This window comes from Centruroides sculpturatus, unplaced genomic scaffold (genome assembly GCF_000671375.1).
Source record: "Centruroides sculpturatus isolate CEXI.00-Female unplaced genomic scaffold, Cexi_2.0 scaffold2367, whole genome shotgun sequence".
Classification (NCBI taxonomy): domain Eukaryota; kingdom Metazoa; phylum Arthropoda; class Arachnida; order Scorpiones; family Buthidae; genus Centruroides; species Centruroides sculpturatus.
The window spans coordinates 20,028-41,041 of NW_019386461.1; the positions used below are offsets into that span (position 1 = coordinate 20,028).

A 21,014-nucleotide genomic window follows, 5' to 3' on the forward strand; every position below is an offset into this window, starting at 1 on the left:
AGTAACCACTGCCCAGGCATTAACGAACTCAAGATATCTCTTAACAAAGAGATAAATGAAGTGGAAGTAACCGCTGCCCAGGCATTAACGAACNGAATTGGGTCCCCTTGTTTCCAGACTAATTAGACAATTTTTAGATGGGTCTAAAAATATGTTCGATTTCCCGCAAAAACGAAAAAACTGCATCTGCGTATTGCACGTCGCTTTCTCTTAACAATTCCATTGTTGATGGAAGTGTTAAGCCTTAATCCTGTCCCTCTCCCCCGTGGGGAGGAATTTCGAAAAATCCCTTCTTAGTGTGCGTTTTCGTGACGTACCCTATCTATGTACCAAATTTCAACTTTCAACTCCTAACCGTTTGGGCTCTGCACTTATTATCATCATCATCAACCTGTCTCGATTATATATTAGATTCGGTACTAAAAATATACGGTCGGAGATATCGACGAAAGGGAAATAGATGATTGCCTAAGGTAAAACTTTCCAAAATGTACAGGAAAACTTTTTAAAAAGGTATTATTTTCCTTAATATGTCAAGGGTATTTTAATTAATCTATTGTAAATAGATTTCATTCTAGAAAATATAAAGTCTCGGATGAAACCGCGCTCCTTTTAGGCATATTAATGTTATTTGGTCGCATTCGAAGGTCACCGACATAAAATTCTGCGATAATCTTCATTGTTATTCAATTCGAAAGATATTTTCAATTACGATAGGCAATAAAGATTTCCAAGGTAAACGGGAAGACATTACTACGGGGATATACGTGGGTACCGTACGCACAGTACCTTGAACTCCTTATTTGCAAAGTGTTTTTTTGACAGGTACACTGCTTAAAAAATAATTCGGAAAAGTTACTTTTAAACTTAATTATAGTTCTAAAATATTGTATGACAAGTTATTAATACTTTACGTATTTAATTAGGTTTAAAATGGTGTTTCTCGACCTCTCGCTTCGACGACTTAAGTATATCGAAAGGCTGTGGGAATAACTCTCACAAAAGCCTAAAATTTTTATATATACACACTTAAAAATAATAGCAATGCCGTAAGTAGATATAAATTTGTATATTTTAGCGTATTTCGCGGATGATTTATATAAAAAATGTGTGTTAAATTCAAGGCAAAATGAATATAATTAATAAAGTCTTGATAAAGTTTATTTATTTTGTAATCAATTCGTATACACTGATAAAATATTAAAAAACCATCTCCACCCGACATCTGTTTAAAAAAAAAAGAAAAAAATAAGTAAAATCGTATTAAACTATAAATTCTTAATACTGTAATCTGTATTGATAATCCAATATTATTTATTAATCAACGCAATCGCTCTATAATGAATATCAATACAAAAACAATTCATTAACATTATACTAGATACAATATTTTACTGAGTAAACTTCAATTTACAAATTAACATAATCAATAACAAGACTATATAGTAAGTTTTACTATTCTGATATCTAGCTTTTATGTAACGTACACGATTTCATTCAGTTCAATACCCTGTAACAAGATAGGAAATTGTACTGTACGTGATATAGGATAATTATGGTTTCACGTGAATCGACTTTGTATATTTACAGTTGTGTAAGATGTTAATATATACAGATATCCCCGTGTAACACGGTATTTAGGTTCCGAAAAAGTGTCGTGTTATACGAAACAAAGGACTAGTACTGTACAAAACAGAGTTATGTTCCAAAAGTTAACTAGAGTATACTAAAATCCATGGGCAAATATATATATATAACTGTTGTATTGGAGCAAGCTATAGTAATATGAGTCGACCAAGTATTTTCTGGCACTTCTTAATCTAGGAACGGAGCCTGCCAAAAAGTCGGCATTTGATCCATAATTTGATATGATTGGGATCAAAATTTAGTATGCCTATAAACATACATTGTAGACATTAAAGGTTCTGTTTAGCTATGTTAAATACTAACTGATAAAAATATTTATAAGAATTCTTTAAATATATTTTCATACAGAATGTTTTAGATTTTATTATTTATTTTTTTATTAAGAATATAGACAAGTTTAAATTGATAAAAGATAAAACAATTTGTATATTTAACTATTCAATCAAAAAGTATCTAAATATAAATAAAGATAAGGAATATATTAAATTAATGTACAGAAATTATTTTAAACTAATGCAATGTTAACAATATTATCAATAAAAATCAATTACTTTTTAAATAATCTTTCTGTAAAATATGATAATATTTCATCAAGTTGAGCAATAATAGCATTATAATTGTGCCTACATTATGAAATCAACAAAGTACAGGCTTTTTACACAAATCATTACTTATTCCAATATTTGTATATAACAATAAAACACGCGTATAAATAAAATATACTATTTAAATTTATAAATTATTATTAAAATAAGTAAGATTATATTATAATCTTGAATCGGTATCATTCTTATCAAACATTAACATTTAATTATTGCGCAATAATGAGCAATTGAATAGCCATTTATTCCTCACTAAAAATTTATTCTACGCATTATAATGCTTCCTTTCTTTGATTTGAAATATGTATAAATATTATTTTCCTACAAGAAATTAGTTGAATGTTTTAAAATTCCAAATCATCCTGCCACAGCAAAATATCTGGAATGTATTCAAAACATTCTGAAATGATAAAATTTTAAAATCTTTTATCACTAATTTAATGTAATTCTTGAAAAGAAAAATCTTTAATCAATTTCTGAGTTTATTACAAATATATCATGAAAAATAATAGGAGATATGAGTGGCTAACAGAGAAGACACCATAATAGATGATGGTTTAATAAAGAATAATAGAAGCCATGCCAAAAGAATGGATGAGAGAAGAAGACCAAGAGCAGATAGGGAATCATTTTTGAAATCATTCCTCCATCTCCTCTTGGTCTTCCTCTCTTTCTTTTGGAAATGAAAAACACTTAAAAAATGATGGATAAGATTGATAGAAGTGAACACTAGACAGAGACCTATCCTGCAGTAGAAAATTACAGCTGATGATGACAAATCCAAGGGTAAAAAATGGATCATCCAGATTAATGAAGGCAAATACTAATTATATATATCCAAACCAAAGCTTAAATCATTCAAGATAAAAGTATAGTGTATGTAAGCTAAAAAACTGAGGAAAGTGCACATTAAACTGATCATCTCATATGAAAACATTATCTAAAAATAGGGTCATTTTTTTTTGGTATTAAAGTCTTAAGACTAATTATAGAATAAATTTGCATTCTGCTGTAAAATAAAAATTTATTTTTAAGACTTTTAATACCATAACTTAGAAATGAGTTATTGTATATCTTACATCTATAATTATATTTAGTAATTTATAAATTAAAAATTATAAAAATTGTTTATAATTACCATAATATTAACTTAGAATTTACAGAATATTCTATTTCCTCCTTGTTTCGTGTTGCAATCTTGCAAATCGTTTTGAAAGATCCTCGTTTAATTTTTTAGCCGTTTTAAGTTCTTTTTCGCACTTGTCATTTTCTGCTTCTAATTTTTTTATATATTCTATTGCCTTCTGCAAAACCAAATTCATCGGTTTTTTATTTGGCAAGTTTGGGATTTGTTCGGCTAGGAATGCAATGTCTCTCTTTAGTGCGTGTCTTCGGTCTCTCTCTTTCGTATTGTGGAGAGCTCTCGTTCTATCGTCCATTCGCTTTTTACCTTTTCTCCTCTTTCCTCCATTATTTTCTCTATTTTCACTTTCCGACATATTCATTTCAGCATAATTTCTACGTCTCGGTCGACCACGACGTGGACGATTTACGATTTCTGCGTTTACAGTCACAAGAACATTTTCTGCCATGCTTCTACGACTGTTGTCGTCAGTAACGTCAATTTCACTTGTGTCTATATCTACAATTTCATCTACATTAATATTTTCTATTCCATCTTCAAAATTTAGATTTTCAATTTCTTCATCTGAAAGAAAAGTTACATCATAAATATATAATAATAATTATTAAATTATAACAAATTTGTTATAAAAGAATAGTTATATTTTTAAATTTTCTAAATTATCAATATAGATAATCTATATTTAGTTGGTATAAAATATAATCCTTAAGGAATATCAGGTAAGTATATACACCTTGTACTACAAGAGACTCACTTAAAATTGAACAACGTTCAAATCTCTTACAAGCACAAAGATCTATAAAAATAGAACAAATACTTGCTTCATTATTAATAAATCTTCAAATCAAAGTCATCAGGACATTTTCCTCTCTTGCTTTCACTTCTATCAAGTTATCAACTAGCTCCTTGTTATCTTCATGCAATGAGGAAAATGTCTTAATAACTTCTTTTGAGGCTTCTAAACCTTACTATTGAACCAATAAAAGAACCTATATTTTTACATCTTAGAAAGCTTTTAGCATTATAGAACATGTCATTAAATATTTTCAGAAATGCATCATTTCAATCTGATTAGATTGACATTTTTAATAAGGGCAATGGGTCTCCAATAACAATTTTTGAATTAATATAGTTAATTGAATATAATTATCTATTAACACAATTATCTTTATCCATTGAATTACAGTAGACCCCTCCTATAACACTGTAGATAATTCCGTGTTGTACGAGCCACTTAGATTTTACAAATACTTATGCCGGGCTGTGAACGGCTCACGTATTTGTAAAATCTAAATGTCTCGTATAACACGGAATTATCTACAGTATTATAGGGGTCTACTGTATCTATATATCAATAGAGTATTTTATTATTATAAAAACAAACATGAACACAAGAATTGAATTAATTAAAACTGTTGTTTTTGTAATATTGTCTATTCAATTTTAGATGTTATATAACTTAAATTATGCCATAATATACTGGAATATACAATCTTTTTATTATATAGAACTGAGCAACATTTATCCTTTTTCATAGAACCGGCTTGACTCTTAAAAATCAAATTCATTATGTCCTAAATGTCTGATCTCAGCCAAACTATATATTTGGAGGATGAGTATGTCACATGATTGGCCAAATAGATTCCTACTATAATTATTGGAATTTTATGTCAAATTCTGGCTCATAAGGCATTTCTAGAGCTTTAAGAATGAGTAATTCTGTAACAGATTTATTATTACTTTAAATTAAACCAACGATAAATTCTTCACTTTATTTAAAAAAAAAAACTAACTAACTAAATATCTTTCCGTATTTGTATATAACAATAAAACACGCATATAAATAAAATATACTATTTAAATTTATAAATTATTATTAAAATAAGTAAGATTATATTATAATCTTGAATCGGTATCATTCTTATCAAACATTAACATTTAATTATTGCGCAATAATGAGCAATTGAATAGCCATTTATTCCTCACTAAAAATTTATTCTACGCATTATAATGCTTCCTTTCTTTGATTTGAAATATGTATAAATATTATTTTCCTACAAGAAATTAGTTGAATGTTTTAAAATTCCAAATCATCCTGCCACAGCAAAATATCTGGAATGTATTCAAAACATTCTGAAATGATAAAATTTTAAAATCTTTTATCACTAATTTAATGTAATTCTTGAAAAGAAAAATCTTTAATCAATTTCTGAGTTTATTACAAATATATCATGAAAAATAATAGGAGATATGAGTGGCTAACAGAGAAGACACCATAATAGATGATGGTTTAATAAAGAATAATAGAAGCCATGCCAAAAGAATGGATGAGAGAAGAAGACCAAGAGCAGATAGGGAATCATTTTTGAAATCATTCCTCCATCTCCTCTTGGTCTTCCTCTCTTTCTTTTGGAAATGAAAAACACTTAAAAAATGATGGATAAGATTGATAGAAGTGAACACTAGACAGAGACCTATCCTGCAGTAGAAAATTACAGCTGATGATGACAAATCCAAGGGTAAAAAATGGATCATCCAGATTAATGAAGGCAAATACTAATTATATATATCCAAACCAAAGCTTAAATCATTCAAGATAAAAGTATAGTGTATGTAAGCTAAAAAACTGAGGAAAGTGCACATTAAACTGATCATCTCATATGAAAACATTATCTAAAAATAGGGTCATTTTTTTTTGGTATTAAAGTCTTAAGACTAATTATAGAATAAATTTGCATTCTGCTGTAAAATAAAAATTTATTTTTAAGACTTTTAATACCATAACTTAGAAATGAGTTATTGTATATCTTACATCTATAATTATATTTAGTAATTTATAAATTAAAAATTATAAAAATTGTTTATAATTACCATAATATTAACTTAGAATTTACAGAATATTCTATTTCCTCCTTGTTTCGTGTTGCAATCTTGCAAATCGTTTTGAAAGATCCTCGTTTAATTTTTTAGCCGTTTTAAGTTCTTTTTCGCACTTGTCATTTTCTGCTTCTAATTTTTTTATATATTCTATTGCCTTCTGCAAAACCAAATTCATCGGTTTTTTATTTGGCAAGTTTGGGATTTGTTCGGCTAGGAATGCAATGTCTCTCTTTAGTGCGTGTCTTCGGTCTCTCTCTTTCGTATTGTGGAGAGCTCTCGTTCTATCGTCCATTCGCTTTTTACCTTTTCTCCTCTTTCCTCCATTATTTTCTCTATTTTCACTTTCCGACATATTCATTTCAGCATAATTTCTACGTCTCGGTCGACCACGACGTGGACGATTTACGATTTCTGCGTTTACAGTCACAAGAACATTTTCTGCCATGCTTCTACGACTGTTGTCGTCAGTAACGTCAATTTCACTTGTGTCTATATCTACAATTTCATCTACATTAATATTTTCTATTCCATCTTCAAAATTTAGATTTTCAATTTCTTCATCTGAAAGAAAAGTTACATCATAAATATATAATAATAATTATTAAATTATAACAAATTTGTTATAAAAGAATAGTTATATTTTTAAATTTTCTAAATTATCAATATAGATAATCTATATTTAGTTGGTATAAAATATAATCCTTAAGGAATATCAGGTAAGTATATACACCTTGTACTACAAGAGACTCACTTAAAATTGAACAACGTTCAAATCTCTTACAAGCACAAAGATCTATAAAAATAGAACAAATACTTGCTTCATTATTAATAAATCTTCAAATCAAAGTCATCAGGACATTTTCCTCTCTTGCTTTCACTTCTATCAAGTTATCAACTAGCTCCTTGTTATCTTCATGCAATGAGGAAAATGTCTTAATAACTTCTTTTGAGGCTTCTAAACCTTACTATTGAACCAATAAAAGAACCTATATTTTTACATCTTAGAAAGCTTTTAGCATTATAGAACATGTCATTAAATATTTTCAGAAATGCATCATTTCAATCTGATTAGATTGACATTTTTAATAAGGGCAATGGGTCTCCAATAACAATTTTTGAATTAATATAGTTAATTGAATATAATTATCTATTAACACAATTATCTTTATCCATTGAATTACAGTAGACCCCTCCTATAACACTGTAGATAATTCCGTGTTGTACGAGCCACTTAGATTTTACAAATACTTATGCCGGGCTGTGAACGGCTCACGTATTTGTAAAATCTAAATGTCTCGTATAACACGGAATTATCTACAGTATTATAGGGGTCTACTGTATCTATATATCAATAGAGTATTTTATTATTATAAAAACAAACATGAACACAAGAATTGAATTAATTAAAACTGTTGTTTTTGTAATATTGTCTATTCAATTTTAGATGTTAGATAACTTAAATTATGCCAATAATATACTGAAATATACAATCTTTTGATTATATAGAACTGAGCAACATTTATCCTTTTACATAGAACTGGCTTGACTCTTAAAAATCAAATTCATTATGTCCTAAATGTCTGATCTCAGTCAAACTATATATTTGGAGGATGAGTATGTCACATGATTGGCCAAATAGATTCCTACTATAATTATTGGAATTTTATGTCAAATTCTGGCTCATAAGGCATTTCTAGAGCTTTAAGAATGAGTAATTCTGTAACAGATTTATTATTACTTTAAATTAAACCAACGATAAATTCTTCACTTTATTTAAAAAAAAAACTAACTAACTAAATATCTTTCNAGTAGAAGTAACCACTGCCCAGGCATTAACGAACTCAAGATATCTCTTAACAAAGAGATAAATGAAGTGGAAGTAACCACTGCCCAGGCATTAACGAACTCAAGATATCTCTTAACAAAGAGGTAAATGAAGTGGAAGTAACCGCTGCCCAGAATCAAACAACGACAAGTAATGAAAATGACGAAATAACAAACCTCCCGGCTGTACCTTATAATAATGAAAATTCGCCACCGCTTCTAACAGCTAAACGGAGAAAAAAAACGAAATTTATTCCCAGTATTAATATTACGAGAAGTTCAATACGGCCAATAGACCAAGAAAACGATATACTCACCATACAAAATAAATTTGAATGCCTTATGGAAACAAACGAAACGGAAATGACATTAGAAAAATATAAATTAGAAAATAGCAGTGGTGATATGAGCACAAAAGACCGGGCTGTCAAAACAAATAAACCAGAAATAATGATCGTTCCTCCTAAACTCAATAATGGCCTTGAAGATTAAGATGATAACGCTAAATGTTAACGGTTTAAAAATTGGAATTTCGATGGGCTATGTCGTAAATTAGATATTTCATAAATGTATGGTCGCATGGAGGTATTGGTAGCAGGGGGACTGCGATTTTAATAAGGAAAAACATAAACATCATTAATTCGTGCACTGACAATATAGGGAGAGTTGCTGTTTGCGACATTGAAATACCACAATCCATTAATCGTATAATCTCGGTCTACTGTCCTGCCAATAACACCAAAGACAGTGTCGAATTCATCGAGTCTTAGCTTCTACCTTGACTGCCGTTATAACACAATCTTAGGGGGTGATTTTAACTTTGTTGAACACGAGAATGATAGAATCGGCAACACGAATAACTCCAGAGAAAACTTCCATTTCAAGGCTGTTAAAAATCAAAAATGATCTGATTGACATATGGCGCTCTGTTTGTTGGAGTTCGTTTCTGAATTTCGACACGAATAGACGTATTTGTGCAGTGAAATTTATTTTGAATAATTATTTTATAATTTAAAAAATGTCATCAAGAGAAGCAAGTTCTTCACGTTGTGACGAAAAAACTGTTGATGATAACTCTTTATACAGTGATGTATCGAAGCAGCGGCTAAAAGATGGAGTAGTGTATTATGAGAGTTTACTGTTCGAAAATAATTTAATTGCAACATTTATAGATTTTCCCATTCAACAGATCCAATGTATTATTGTATAATTCTGTGCCTAACAGCATAGCATTTTCGTATAGTGTATCAGATGTTATTGCAATTAAATTATTTTCCAATTAATTGCAATTCAGAAACGAACTGTTAAAGAGTGAGTGAAAAAGAACTCCGACAGAAAAAACGCTCCTAGTGAGAATTAGATCGGTCACCCTTAGTGATAACAATTAGATGGGAAAGCTGACACAGGTGTCAAGAATGCGCCGTTATTGTCAACAAAAGTAAAAAAAAAATATTAGACTTAGAATAGTAGAAATTAAATTAAAATAAATAAATAATAAGAAATAAATGAATGAGTAAATAAATAAATACATTATAAGCATTTATGAATTAAAAAAAATATATGTGCGCATAAGAAACGAACCCGTAAACTCAAGCATACAAGTCAGAATCGTTACCACTCAGCCACAGGACTTCTTTTCCTCCCCAATATAAAATATATCTTTATTCACAGAAAAGCATTATATACAGTGTTTCAATCGCTGATTGATGATTATTACGTAACGGTTTTGTAGACCATGTGAGTACATATATGAGTTTTTCCGGTAAAGATTTGCTAATTTGTTTTCATGACGTACAGTACAGTATGGTGTGAAAGTTGATTAAACAGACTATATGGAGGGGTTGCGTTGCAACATTTGTTAACAACTTGTAAAGTTAATTGGTTGTTTTTGTTCTTGGTGACTCGAATCATTCCTGTTTTCTCCCAGTTGTTCATTTTTTTCGTATTTAGATTCTTTTTGCTGTCATTTATCGTTTCTAGTAGTCTTTGTAAGTGGAACTTGAATTTCGTGATTGTCGTTATATCATTGATTTTCCGGAAATACGCTGTGTTTCTGTTTCTCCAGATTGCTTCGAATGCTGTTATTAAGATAGCGTAATTTACCTCTTTGTTTTGTATGTTATGAAGCCATTGGGGTTCATTTTCATTAGATGGTTTTTGAATATTGTTGAATTTTTCTAGGAATTCCCATAATTTTTTCGTATGTGTGCATTGGAGGAAGGCATGGTTAAGAGTTTCTGTTAATTGGCATACGGGGCATTTATCCGTGGATATTAACTTTTTGTTTTGTTTCCATGTATTTGTAGGGAGATAATTATGATGCATGCGCCAGAAGATTGTTTTTGCATTGTTGCTTACTTTTAGTTTCGATACAATTTTTATTATGCTTTCGTTCCGTATGTTGGTTGGTGCTATCCTGTTTTGGGGTTTTGGAACGTAGATATCAACAAGCTTGTTGTATAATTCGTCAGGTTTTGATGACAATATTTCTTCATCAGATAAGTGTTCTTTTAATACTTTGTAGCACAGTATTACTTCCTGTACGATTGCTGGCGGCTTCGACCGGTTTGTAATTTTCGCTGACAATAAAACGGAGGAGCGGCTCGATGCTAATAGCAAATAGAAGCATTGAAAGGGGCAGCCCTGCCTCACAGAGCATTTTAGGCTGCAGGCTTTCGTAACGTTGTTATTTACCAGGATGTTGCTAGGTATTTTTCTCCTATGTTAATGTGCCGTAGTAATGACCACAAATATTCCTGGTCTATGTTGTCAAAAGCCCTATGAAAATCAATTTGCAGGAAGCTGCAAGTATCATGATTCTGATGGGCTAGTTCGTAGATCGTTTGGGCTAATAGGGTGTTTGAGTGGATGAAACGACCTTTTATTCCACATGTTTGGTTTTCGCCCACTATATGTTTGACGTACTGTACCTCTGTAGCCTTGCCGCCAGGATTTTTGTTAATATTTTATAATCTGTGTTTAATAGGGAAATTGGTCTCCAGTTAATAATATGTCTAAGGTCACCTGAGTTGTCAGATTTAGGTACGAGGGTAATTAATCCTTTATTAATTAATAAAGGATTAATTAATCCTCCCTCACCTACACATCATCCGTAACAGGCTAGGCGTCGCCGGGTAGTGAGAGGACGTCGCGGGAGACGCTGTTGAAGGTGATTGTACAATCTGTTTTCTCGGCCATTTACATCGGAAATTAGAATGTAAGTGGTAGAGACAGCTGAATAGAAGCGTGCCAGCGTGTTCGGTTGAAATAGGAGCGGTGGCGGCGGCCGAAGAGGCATCGACGAAACGTTGCATAATTAGCCGTCGACTGTCGTATTAATCGTGTTTTTCTTTAGTCTTTGCTGATAAGTGTCGTTAGAATATATGACCGGCTTTGTCGGGCTTCCTGTTAAACACGTGATAGGCTCAGTGGAGAAAGAAGCGTGACTCCCGATCACGCTCGGTAGTAGTAGTTGAAAGGTGGCGATCGCATAGACTAACTTTGGAAAGGTTTGGAGATAGAAAAAAGCATAGGAATGTCTCGGAGTAATTTTGGGGCTATATGTCGCGAAGGGTCACATATAGAGTGTGGTTTCTTTAACTTTTTTGCTCTTCACTCTGTTAAGGTCCCAACCGTCTCATTTAGAGCTTGAATGAACTTCAATTTAAACTCTGAATGACACGGTTCTATTCTGCATGCTCTTGTTTCTTTTTCTCGCAGAAGAAAGTTACAAAAATGCTTGAAAGCGGTAAAACTACCTACTAACCAAATGTTTAAACAAACTTCTTGCCGCAAAGCGACTCGAGCGCCAGTATCGGCAACCTAACACATTAACTCCACTTTAGAACATAGCTCAGAGACCCGTATATCTGTCGACTCTGGTATAACGTAGGCCACTGTGTACAAGTAGCTTTTGAGCTTGTTCGGTGTAGTCAGCCGGAGATGTTTACAAAGATACAAACGAATGTAGAGCCGTTAATTCAGAGTTTAGAACCGATCGGCGCGTTAAATTGTTGAAAACTCGAGGAATGTGAAGCAAATAATTTAGTGACACGTTTGTTTACGCTCGAACTACCGCGCACTCTAAAAGCTTCCAAAACCCCAGCTTAAGTATACAGCAGAGTTTCACGTGATACGATCCGATTATGATTCCAAATAGCTTACGACACTCACCTATCCGGACTCGACGTTCGTACCAAATTTAGTCAAATTTGAGGAGTCTAATTAAATATAATGACATTTGAGTGTAAAGAAACGAGTTCGCTCACTCGTCTCAATAAGATGGAGGGATTAACATACAGAAAAACTACAAGTACTGTACGCTTTCGTTCAGAAACGACGGTGGTGTTGCATATTTAATTAAACTTTGACGTATGGTAACACTAGAACTTGCCGTATTTTCGTCAATTCAGGAGGATGTTTTGTATCTCACCACGCCTTCTCCACATAACGTTCAAAATGCACCGCGTAACTTAAATAGACTTTTGTGTATTTTTAATTTGAATATTTATTTTTAGAAGGTCATTAAGAGAAAATTAACTAGGAAGTTTATTAAAAGATCTCATTTTTTCCTCAGCGTCATTTTTCCATCGCCATTTTTGATTTGTACAAGGTTCTTCCTCAACCGTTTACCTCAAACCATGTCTTCGGGAACATGGTATTTGAGGGACGTTCACTGTTCAATCCGAATCATTACATTTATCGATTTTTAATCAGCATTATTTGTAGCTACGTTATAAAATATTCCTGCAGAATTTACTTCATCCCAAACAATGTCTGCTTTTTAAAGATCTCGCTTTCTAGTTTCTCCTAGAATTATTATGACTTAATTAATTAATGTTATTTATTGTTGGAATTTCAGATATTTAATGAAGTAACCTATAGTGAATCTATTTACAATATTCGATACATTTATATACAGATAAAATTCAAAAAATATTTTAAATATTTGGTGTCAGTTATCCAGAACAATAACAACGTAGCCACTCGTTATCCTTGATCAAATTTCCATTCTTTCACCGGTTTGACTACATTATTGTAATTCAGGTTACGAACTCGAGCAGTCAATCTCCTTCGAACAAGTTAATATTAAGAGTGCATTCATCCGAATGCTAATTAAAGTTAGAAAAATTGCCATGAAACTTGACGAACGAGTCGATTTTTTCGTTTGAAAATCGACGTATTACATAATTATCAATTAATACGCAAGATATAATGGAATAATTGTTCCGTATTTTCAGCGGAATTATAAGAAACTAGCAGTTAGGCCCGGCGTTGCTCGGGCAAAAGTAACGATAACTAAGATAAAGATTATTACGTTACAGTAAACCTTACCCGTTTTCAGAGAATGCAAGAATTGGGTCCCCTTGTTTCCAGACTAATTAGACAATTTTTAGATGGGTCTAAAAATATGTTCGATTTCCCGCAAAAACGAAAAAACTGCATCTGCGTATTGCACGTCGCTTTCTCTTAACAATTCCATTGTTGATGGAAGTGTTAAGCCTTAATCCTGTCCCTCTCCCCCGTGGGGAGGAATTTCGAAAAATCCCTTCTTAGTGTGCGTTTTCGTGACGTACCCTATCTATGTACCAAATTTCAACTTTCAACTCCTAACCGTTTGGGCTCTGCACTTATTATCATCATCATCAACCTGTCTCAATTATATATTAGATTCGGTACTAAAAATATACGGTCGGAGATATCGACGAAAGGGAAATAGATGATTGCCTAAGGTAAAACTTTCCAAAATGTACAGGAAAACTTTTTAAAAAGGTATTATTTTCCTTAATATGTCAAGGGTATTTTAATTAATCTATTGTAAATAGATTTCATTCTAGAAAATATAAAGTCTCGGATGAAACCGCGCTCCTTTTAGGCATATTAATGTTATTTGGTCGCATTCGAAGGTCACCGACATAAAATTCTGCGATAATCTTCATTGTTATTCAATTCGAAAGATATTTTCAATTACGATAGGCAATAAAGATTTCCAAGGTAAACGGGAAGACATTACTACGGGGATATACGTGGGTACCGTACGCACAGTACCTTGAACTCCTTATTTGCAAAGTGTTTTTTTGACAGGTACACTGCTTAAAAAATAATTCGGAAAAGTTACTTTTAAACTTAATTATAGTTCTAAAATATTGTATGACAAGTTATTAATACTTTACGTATTTAATTAGGTTTAAAATGGTGTTTCTCGACCTCTCGCTTCGACGACTTAAGTATATCGAAAGGCTGTGGGAATAACTCTCACAAAAGCCTAAAATTTTTATATATACACACTTAAAAATAATAGCAATGCCGTAAGTAGATATAAATTTGTATATTTTAGCGTATTTCGCGGATGATTTATATAAAAAATGTGTGTTAAATTCAAGGCAAAATGAATATAATTAATAAAGTCTTGATAAAGTTTATTTATTTTGTAATCAATTCGTATACACTGATAAAATATTAAAAAACCATCTCCACCCGACATCTGTTTAAAAAAAAAAGAAAAAAATAAGTAAAATCGTATTAAACTATAAATTCTTAATACTGTAATCTGTATTGATAATCCAATATTATTTATTAATCAACGCAATCGCTCTATAATGAATATCAATACAAAAACAATTCATTAACATTATACTAGATACAATATTTTACTGAGTAAACTTCAATTTACAAATTAACATAATCAATAACAAGACTATATAGTAAGTTTTACTATTCTGATATCTAGCTTTTATGTAACGTACACGATTTCATTCAGTTCAATACCCTGTAACAAGATAGGAAATTGTACTGTACGTGATATAGGATAATTATGGTTTCACGTGAATCGACTTTGTATATTTACAGTTGTGTAAGATGTTAATATATACAGATATCCCCGTGTAACACGGTATTTAGGTTCCGAAAAAGTGTCGTGTTATACGAAACAAAGGACTAGTACTGTACAAAACAGAGTTATGTTCCAAAAGTTAACTAGAGTATACTAAAATCCATGGGCAAATATATATATATAACTGTTGTATTGGAGCAAGCTATAGTAATATGAGTCGACCAAGTATTTTCTGGCACTTCTTAATCTAGGAACGGAGCCTGCCAAAAAGTCGGCATTTGATCCATAATTTGATATGATTGGGATCAAAATTTAGTATGCCTATAAACATACATTGTAGACATTAAAGGTTCTGTTTAGCTATGTTAAATACTAACTGATAAAAATATTTATAAGAATTCTTTAAATATATTTTCATACAGAATGTTTTAGATTTTATTATTTATTTTTTTATTAAGAATATAGACAAGTTTAAATTGATAAAAGATAAAACAATTTGTATATTTAACTATTCAATCAAAAAGTATCTAAATATAAATAAAGATAAGGAATATATTAAATTAATGTACAGAAATTATTTTAAACTAATGCAATGTTAACAATATTATCAATAAAAATCAATTACTTTTTAAATAATCTTTCTGTAAAATATGATAATATTTCATCAAGTTGAGCAATAATAGCATTATAATTGTGCCTACATTATGAAATCAACAAAGTACAGGCTTTTTACACAAATCATTACTTATTCCAATATTTGTATATAACAATAAAACACGCGTATAAATAAAATATACTATTTAAATTTATAAATTATTATTAAAATAAGTAAGATTATATTATAATCTTGAATCGGTATCATTCTTATCAAACATTAACATTTAATTATTGCGCAATAATGAGCAATTGAATAGCCATTTATTCCTCACTAAAAATTTATTCTACGCATTATAATGCTTCCTTTCTTTGATTTGAAATATGTATAAATATTATTTTCCTACAAGAAATTAGTTGAATGTTTTAAAATTCCAAATCATCCTGCCACAGCAAAATATCTGGAATGTATTCAAAACATTCTGAAATGATAAAATTTTAAAATCTTTTATCACTAATTTAATGTAATTCTTGAAAAGAAAAATCTTTAATCAATTTCTGAGTTTATTACAAATATATCATGAAAAATAATAGGAGATATGAGTGGCTAACAGAGAAGACACCATAATAGATGATGGTTTAATAAAGAATAATAGAAGCCATGCCAAAAGAATGGATGAGAGAAGAAGACCAAGAGCAGATAGGGAATCATTTTTGAAATCATTCCTCCATCTCCTCTTGGTCTTCCTCTCTTTCTTTTGGAAATGAAAAACACTTAAAAAATGATGGATAAGATTGATAGAAGTGAACACTAGACAGAGACCTATCCTGCAGTAGAAAATTACAGCTGATGATGACAAATCCAAGGGTAAAAAATGGATCATCCAGATTAATGAAGGCAAATACTAATTATATATATCCAAACCAAAGCTTAAATCATTCAAGATAAAAGTATAGTGTATGTAAGCTAAAAAACTGAGGAAAGTGCACATTAAACTGATCATCTCATATGAAAACATTATCTAAAAATAGGGTCATTTTTTTTTGGTATTAAAGTCTTAAGACTAATTATAGAATAAATTTGCATTCTGCTGTAAAATAAAAATTTATTTTTAAGACTTTTAATACCATAACTTAGAAATGAGTTATTGTATATCTTACATCTATAATTATATTTAGTAATTTATAAATTAAAAATTATAAAAATTGTTTATAATTACCATAATATTAACTTAGAATTTACAGAATATTCTATTTCCTCCTTGTTTCGTGTTGCAATCTTGCAAATCGTTTTGAAAGATCCTCGTTTAATTTTTTAGCCGTTTTAAGTTCTTTTTCGCACTTGTCATTTTCTGCTTCTAATTTTTTTATATATTCTATTGCCTTCTGCAAAACCAAATTCATCGGTTTTTTATTTGGCAAGTTTGGGATTTGTTCGGCTAGGAATGCAATGTCTCTCTTTAGTGCGTGTCTTCGGTCTCTCTCTTTCGTATTGTGGAGAGCTCTCGTTCTATCGTCCATTCGCTTTTTACCTTTTCTCCTCTTTCCTCCATTATTTTCTCTATTTTCACTTTCCGACATATTCATTTCAGCATAATTTCTACGTCTCGGTCGACCACGACGTGGACGATTTACGATTTCTGCGTTTACAGTCACAAGAACATTTTCTGCCATGCTTCTACGACTGTTGTCGTCAGTAACGTCAATTTCACTTGTGTCTATATCTACAATTTCATCTACATTAATATTTTCTATTCCATCTTCAAAATTTAGATTTTCAATTTCTTCATCTGAAAGAAAAGTTACATCATAAATATATAATAATAATTATTAAATTATAACAAATTTGTTATAAAAGAATAGTTATATTTTTAAATTTTCTAAATTATCAATATAGATAATCTATATTTAGTTGGTATAAAATATAATCCTTAAGGAATATCAGGTAAGTATATACACCTTGTACTACAAGAGACTCACTTAAAATTGAACAACGTTCAAATCTCTTACAAGCACAAAGATCTATAAAAATAGAACAAATACTTGCTTCATTATTAATAAATCTTCAAATCAAAGTCATCAGGACATTTTCCTCTCTTGCTTTCACTTCTATCAAGTTATCAACTAGCTCCTTGTTATCTTCATGCAATGAGGAAAATGTCTTAATAACTTCTTTTGAGGCTTCTAAACCTTACTATTGAACCAATAAAAGAACCTATATTTTTACATCTTAGAAAGCTTTTAGCATTATAGAACATGTCATTAAATATTTTCAGAAATGCATCATTTCAATCTGATTAGATTGACATTTTTAATAAGGGCAATGGGTCTCCAATAACAATTTTTGAATTAATATAGTTAATTGAATATAATTATCTATTAACACAATTATCTTTATCCATTGAATTACAGTAGACCCCTCCTATAACACTGTAGATAATTCCGTGTTGTACGAGCCACTTAGATTTTACAAATACTTATGCCGGGCTGTGAACGGCTCACGTATTTGTAAAATCTAAATGTCTCGTATAACACGGAATTATCTACAGTATTATAGGGGTCTACTGTATCTATATATCAATAGAGTATTTTATTATTATAAAAACAAACATGAACACAAGAATTGAATTAATTAAAACTGTTGTTTTTGTAATATTGTCTATTCAATTTTAGATGTTAGATAACTTAAATTATGCCAATAATATACTGAAATATACAATCTTTTGATTATATAGAACTGAGCAACATTTATCCTTTTACATAGAACTGGCTTGACTCTTAAAAATCAAATTCATTATGTCCTAAATGTCTGATCTCAGTCAAACTATATATTTGGAGGATGAGTATGTCACATGATTGGCCAAATAGATTCCTACTATAATTATTGGAATTTTATGTCAAATTCTGGCTCATAAGGCATTTCTAGAGCTTTAAGAATGAGTAATTCTGTAACAGATTTATTATTACTTTAAATTAAACCAACGATAAATTCTTCACTTTATTTTAAAAAAAAAACTAACTAACTAAATATCTTTCCGTTTCGACTATTTTTCGTTTAAAATTAATAAAATTATACTAAAATAAATCTTAAATATTGAAGGTCTTTGTTTCAACATTCAAACAATTCCTTCGAAATTTGAAAATTTAATAAATTATATACTTCAACCAATCAGGTAACGTAAAACTAATTTTTAAACATCTACAGTAAATTACGCGCTTCCATTTGTTGAAACTGATGACGCCATCGCAGCGTAGTTTCAGGAAGTGGAGGTTTTAGGTACAGTGTTGCCACGTAATGATAATTTTTTTTAATATATTTTTATCTAATCAGAAAACGTTTAAAATATGAATAATTTATTTACCTTTATTTATTATGTCATTATCGGCATATTCGGAAGGATTCTGCGAATATGTATGATCTTGATGAATAGTTGGAATGTTAAGTTGATTCGGTTCTATACCCGAAACACTAACTTCTTGATCGTTATTTAATTCTATAATTAAATTTTCGGGTACATAATTGACTATATTAGAATCTTGGCTCTCGTTCCAACAAGAACCTTCAAATGAAATTGGGCTTATTGATGTATCGAGACTAATTTCTCTGCTTATTTCTAATATTTCTTCATATCTCGGCTCCGAATCGGTCAACATTGCATCTTCGAAAAGAGAATTCGGATTCAAATTGGAGTAAAGAAATGAATCATCTCCGTTATCTGGTACGGGTGCCATACTAACAGCACACAAACTGCAATCCGTAAAGAAATCCGACAAAAGTCGATTGGGATCGGCAATACCAAGTAGAGAAATCCTATAGTAAAAAAATAATATTTAGAAAATTTAATATATATCAATTACTATCAACAGATGTCGCTCTGCTAACATCCTTTAAAATACATGATATATCAAGCTAAAAATTCAAATTTAAAAGTTATTTTTTTTATGCTAAAATAACTTTAAATTCGATAAAATTATTATATTAATTCAATATTAGATAAATTGAATTAATATTAATACTTTTAATAGCAATATTTCAGTTTAAAGCATGAAGATATACACCATATTGCACAACATGAGGTAACCATACGTTGCTGTCTACTAGTTAAAATCTGGGCAAAATAATAATAAATGGACTGTTCCGAACCCGAAAAGAGATTATTACAATCAAATAATAATCTGATAAATATATAAATTAAAGAAGAAAAGTCATCTAATCATATGTAATAGCATATATAGTGTAAGCGAGACATACCTGAATACTTGGAAGGATCAGAAATAAAATTTAAAAGTTCCTCTCACGTCCCTGGATCGAGAGATGGACCGTGTTTGACTTGCTGCTTAACGGAATTCGATAAAACAACGTGAAATAGCAAAGACATCAACATAATACACGAATGGAAAGATTGTTGTTTAGTGTCGGCGAAGTAAATGGCCGACATTCACACAAGGCGCTTTACATCCAACCTATTGATAAAATTGTATCCTTCCGAATACCTGCTACGTCATCCGATCGTCAAGTTAAAAATTAACATTAAATTAAATAATATTTAAATAAAAACATAAATATAATTACATCCTTGTAATAAAATAAATATTGTTTCTAAATTTTTAATTAAATCTACGAGTTTTATTAGGAACTATTTCGTGTGACGTTTTCTTTGTTGGAATTAGCGGGAAATGTTGAGTGGGCGTGGTTATTAGCGTAGAGTAACCAATGAGCGTATAGATGTATAGTCACGTGCCTATTTTTATATTTTAAATTTTCTCTATTGGGCATAATTAATCGAATGAATCATTCGTGATGTCATCCGTGGAAAAGTCGTTTTAATAGGAAAAATAAGCATTATATTCTTATTAAATAAATTAGAGGAATTGTTCTTCTGCAAAAGTACACTATAATCTTATTATTATTAACATAACGGCTGAGTAATCACCATTTAACGTAGATAATCTACACTTACTATTATTACAGACACACGTTATTCAATAAGAATAGGAGCGTGTCAGAGGCGGGAGAACGGAAACAATGTTATGAATATTTAATTATATTAATTATATCAGAAGGTGATTTATAGATATATTAATCAATTCTTTTAAATTAAGAATATTTTGTTAAAATACGTCCTGTTTTAATGTTTAATTTAGAAAATGCTGAATAAATGAACTAACGAATTAACTAGGCACAAGCATATACAGTATTAACGAAATACACTTTCTGCTGATTAAAACACTAAAAATATCTAAAGTTTATTAATAAATAAACTAGAATAAATCTTTTTAAATCCTCTGTTTTTCTATCAACGTAATATCGATTATTAATCACAAATCATCACTTCTTTATAGCTTTTCAACTTAAAAGAAGTAGTTATTTAGCTTTATTTTAGATTATTAATTCTTATTGTTTAAAATAATGGTCATTTTTCACGAATACATTGATAAAAATTACTATTCTTGCTATAGGCCTATATAAGTTAAATCGTTTATTATAAGT

General features: G+C 30.3%; 3 protein-coding genes across 3 annotated transcripts; all 3 read right to left on the minus strand.

Moving 5' to 3' along the window:
* Window positions 1-1,181: 1,181 nt before the first annotated feature.
* Window positions 1,182-5,198, minus strand: LOC111615047 (transcriptional regulator CBF1-like). Its single transcript, XM_023356423.1, has 3 exons — window positions 5,191-5,198; window positions 3,388-3,957; window positions 1,182-1,225 (listed from the first exon to the last, which is right to left on the minus strand). Exon 2 carries the CDS (start codon window positions 3,839-3,841, stop codon window positions 3,419-3,421), a length of 423 nt encoding a protein of 140 aa, XP_023212191.1. The 5' UTR covers window positions 3,842-3,957; window positions 5,191-5,198; the 3' UTR covers window positions 1,182-1,225; window positions 3,388-3,418.
* Window positions 5,199-6,295: 1,097 nt separating this feature from the next.
* On the minus strand, window positions 6,296-6,718 carry LOC111615044 (transcriptional regulator CBF1-like). Its single transcript, XM_023356420.1, has one exon. It carries the CDS (start codon window positions 6,716-6,718, stop codon window positions 6,296-6,298), a length of 423 nt encoding a protein of 140 aa, XP_023212188.1.
* A 7,819-nt stretch (window positions 6,719-14,537) lies between these two features.
* Window positions 14,538-20,007, minus strand: LOC111615049 (transcriptional regulator CBF1-like). The gene is made up of 4 exons (XM_023356424.1): window positions 19,776-20,007; window positions 18,886-19,334; window positions 16,744-17,313; window positions 14,538-14,581 (listed from the first exon to the last, which is right to left on the minus strand). Exons 2-3 carry the CDS (start codon window positions 19,253-19,255, stop codon window positions 16,775-16,777), a joined length of 909 nt encoding a protein of 302 aa, XP_023212192.1. The 5' UTR covers window positions 19,256-19,334; window positions 19,776-20,007; the 3' UTR covers window positions 14,538-14,581; window positions 16,744-16,774.
* Between the last annotated feature and the right edge of the window lie 1,007 nt (window positions 20,008-21,014).

Bases quoted from the DNA above. Each gene is read 5' to 3' on its own strand.
- LOC111615049 (XM_023356424.1), bottom strand. From the start codon at position 19,255: ATGGCACCCGTACCAGATAACGGAGATGATTCATTTCTTTACTCCAAT. The intron at 17,314-18,885 runs GTAAATAAATTA...CTTTTCTTTCAG, and splicing joins TAATGACATAATAAATAAAG to ATGAAGAAATTGAAAATCTA.
- LOC111615047 (XM_023356423.1), bottom strand. From the start codon at position 3,841: ATGGCAGAAAATGTTCTTGTGACTGTAAACGCAGAAATCGTAAATCGT.
- LOC111615044 (XM_023356420.1), bottom strand. From the start codon at position 6,718: ATGGCAGAAAATGTTCTTGTGACTGTAAACGCAGAAATCGTAAATCGT.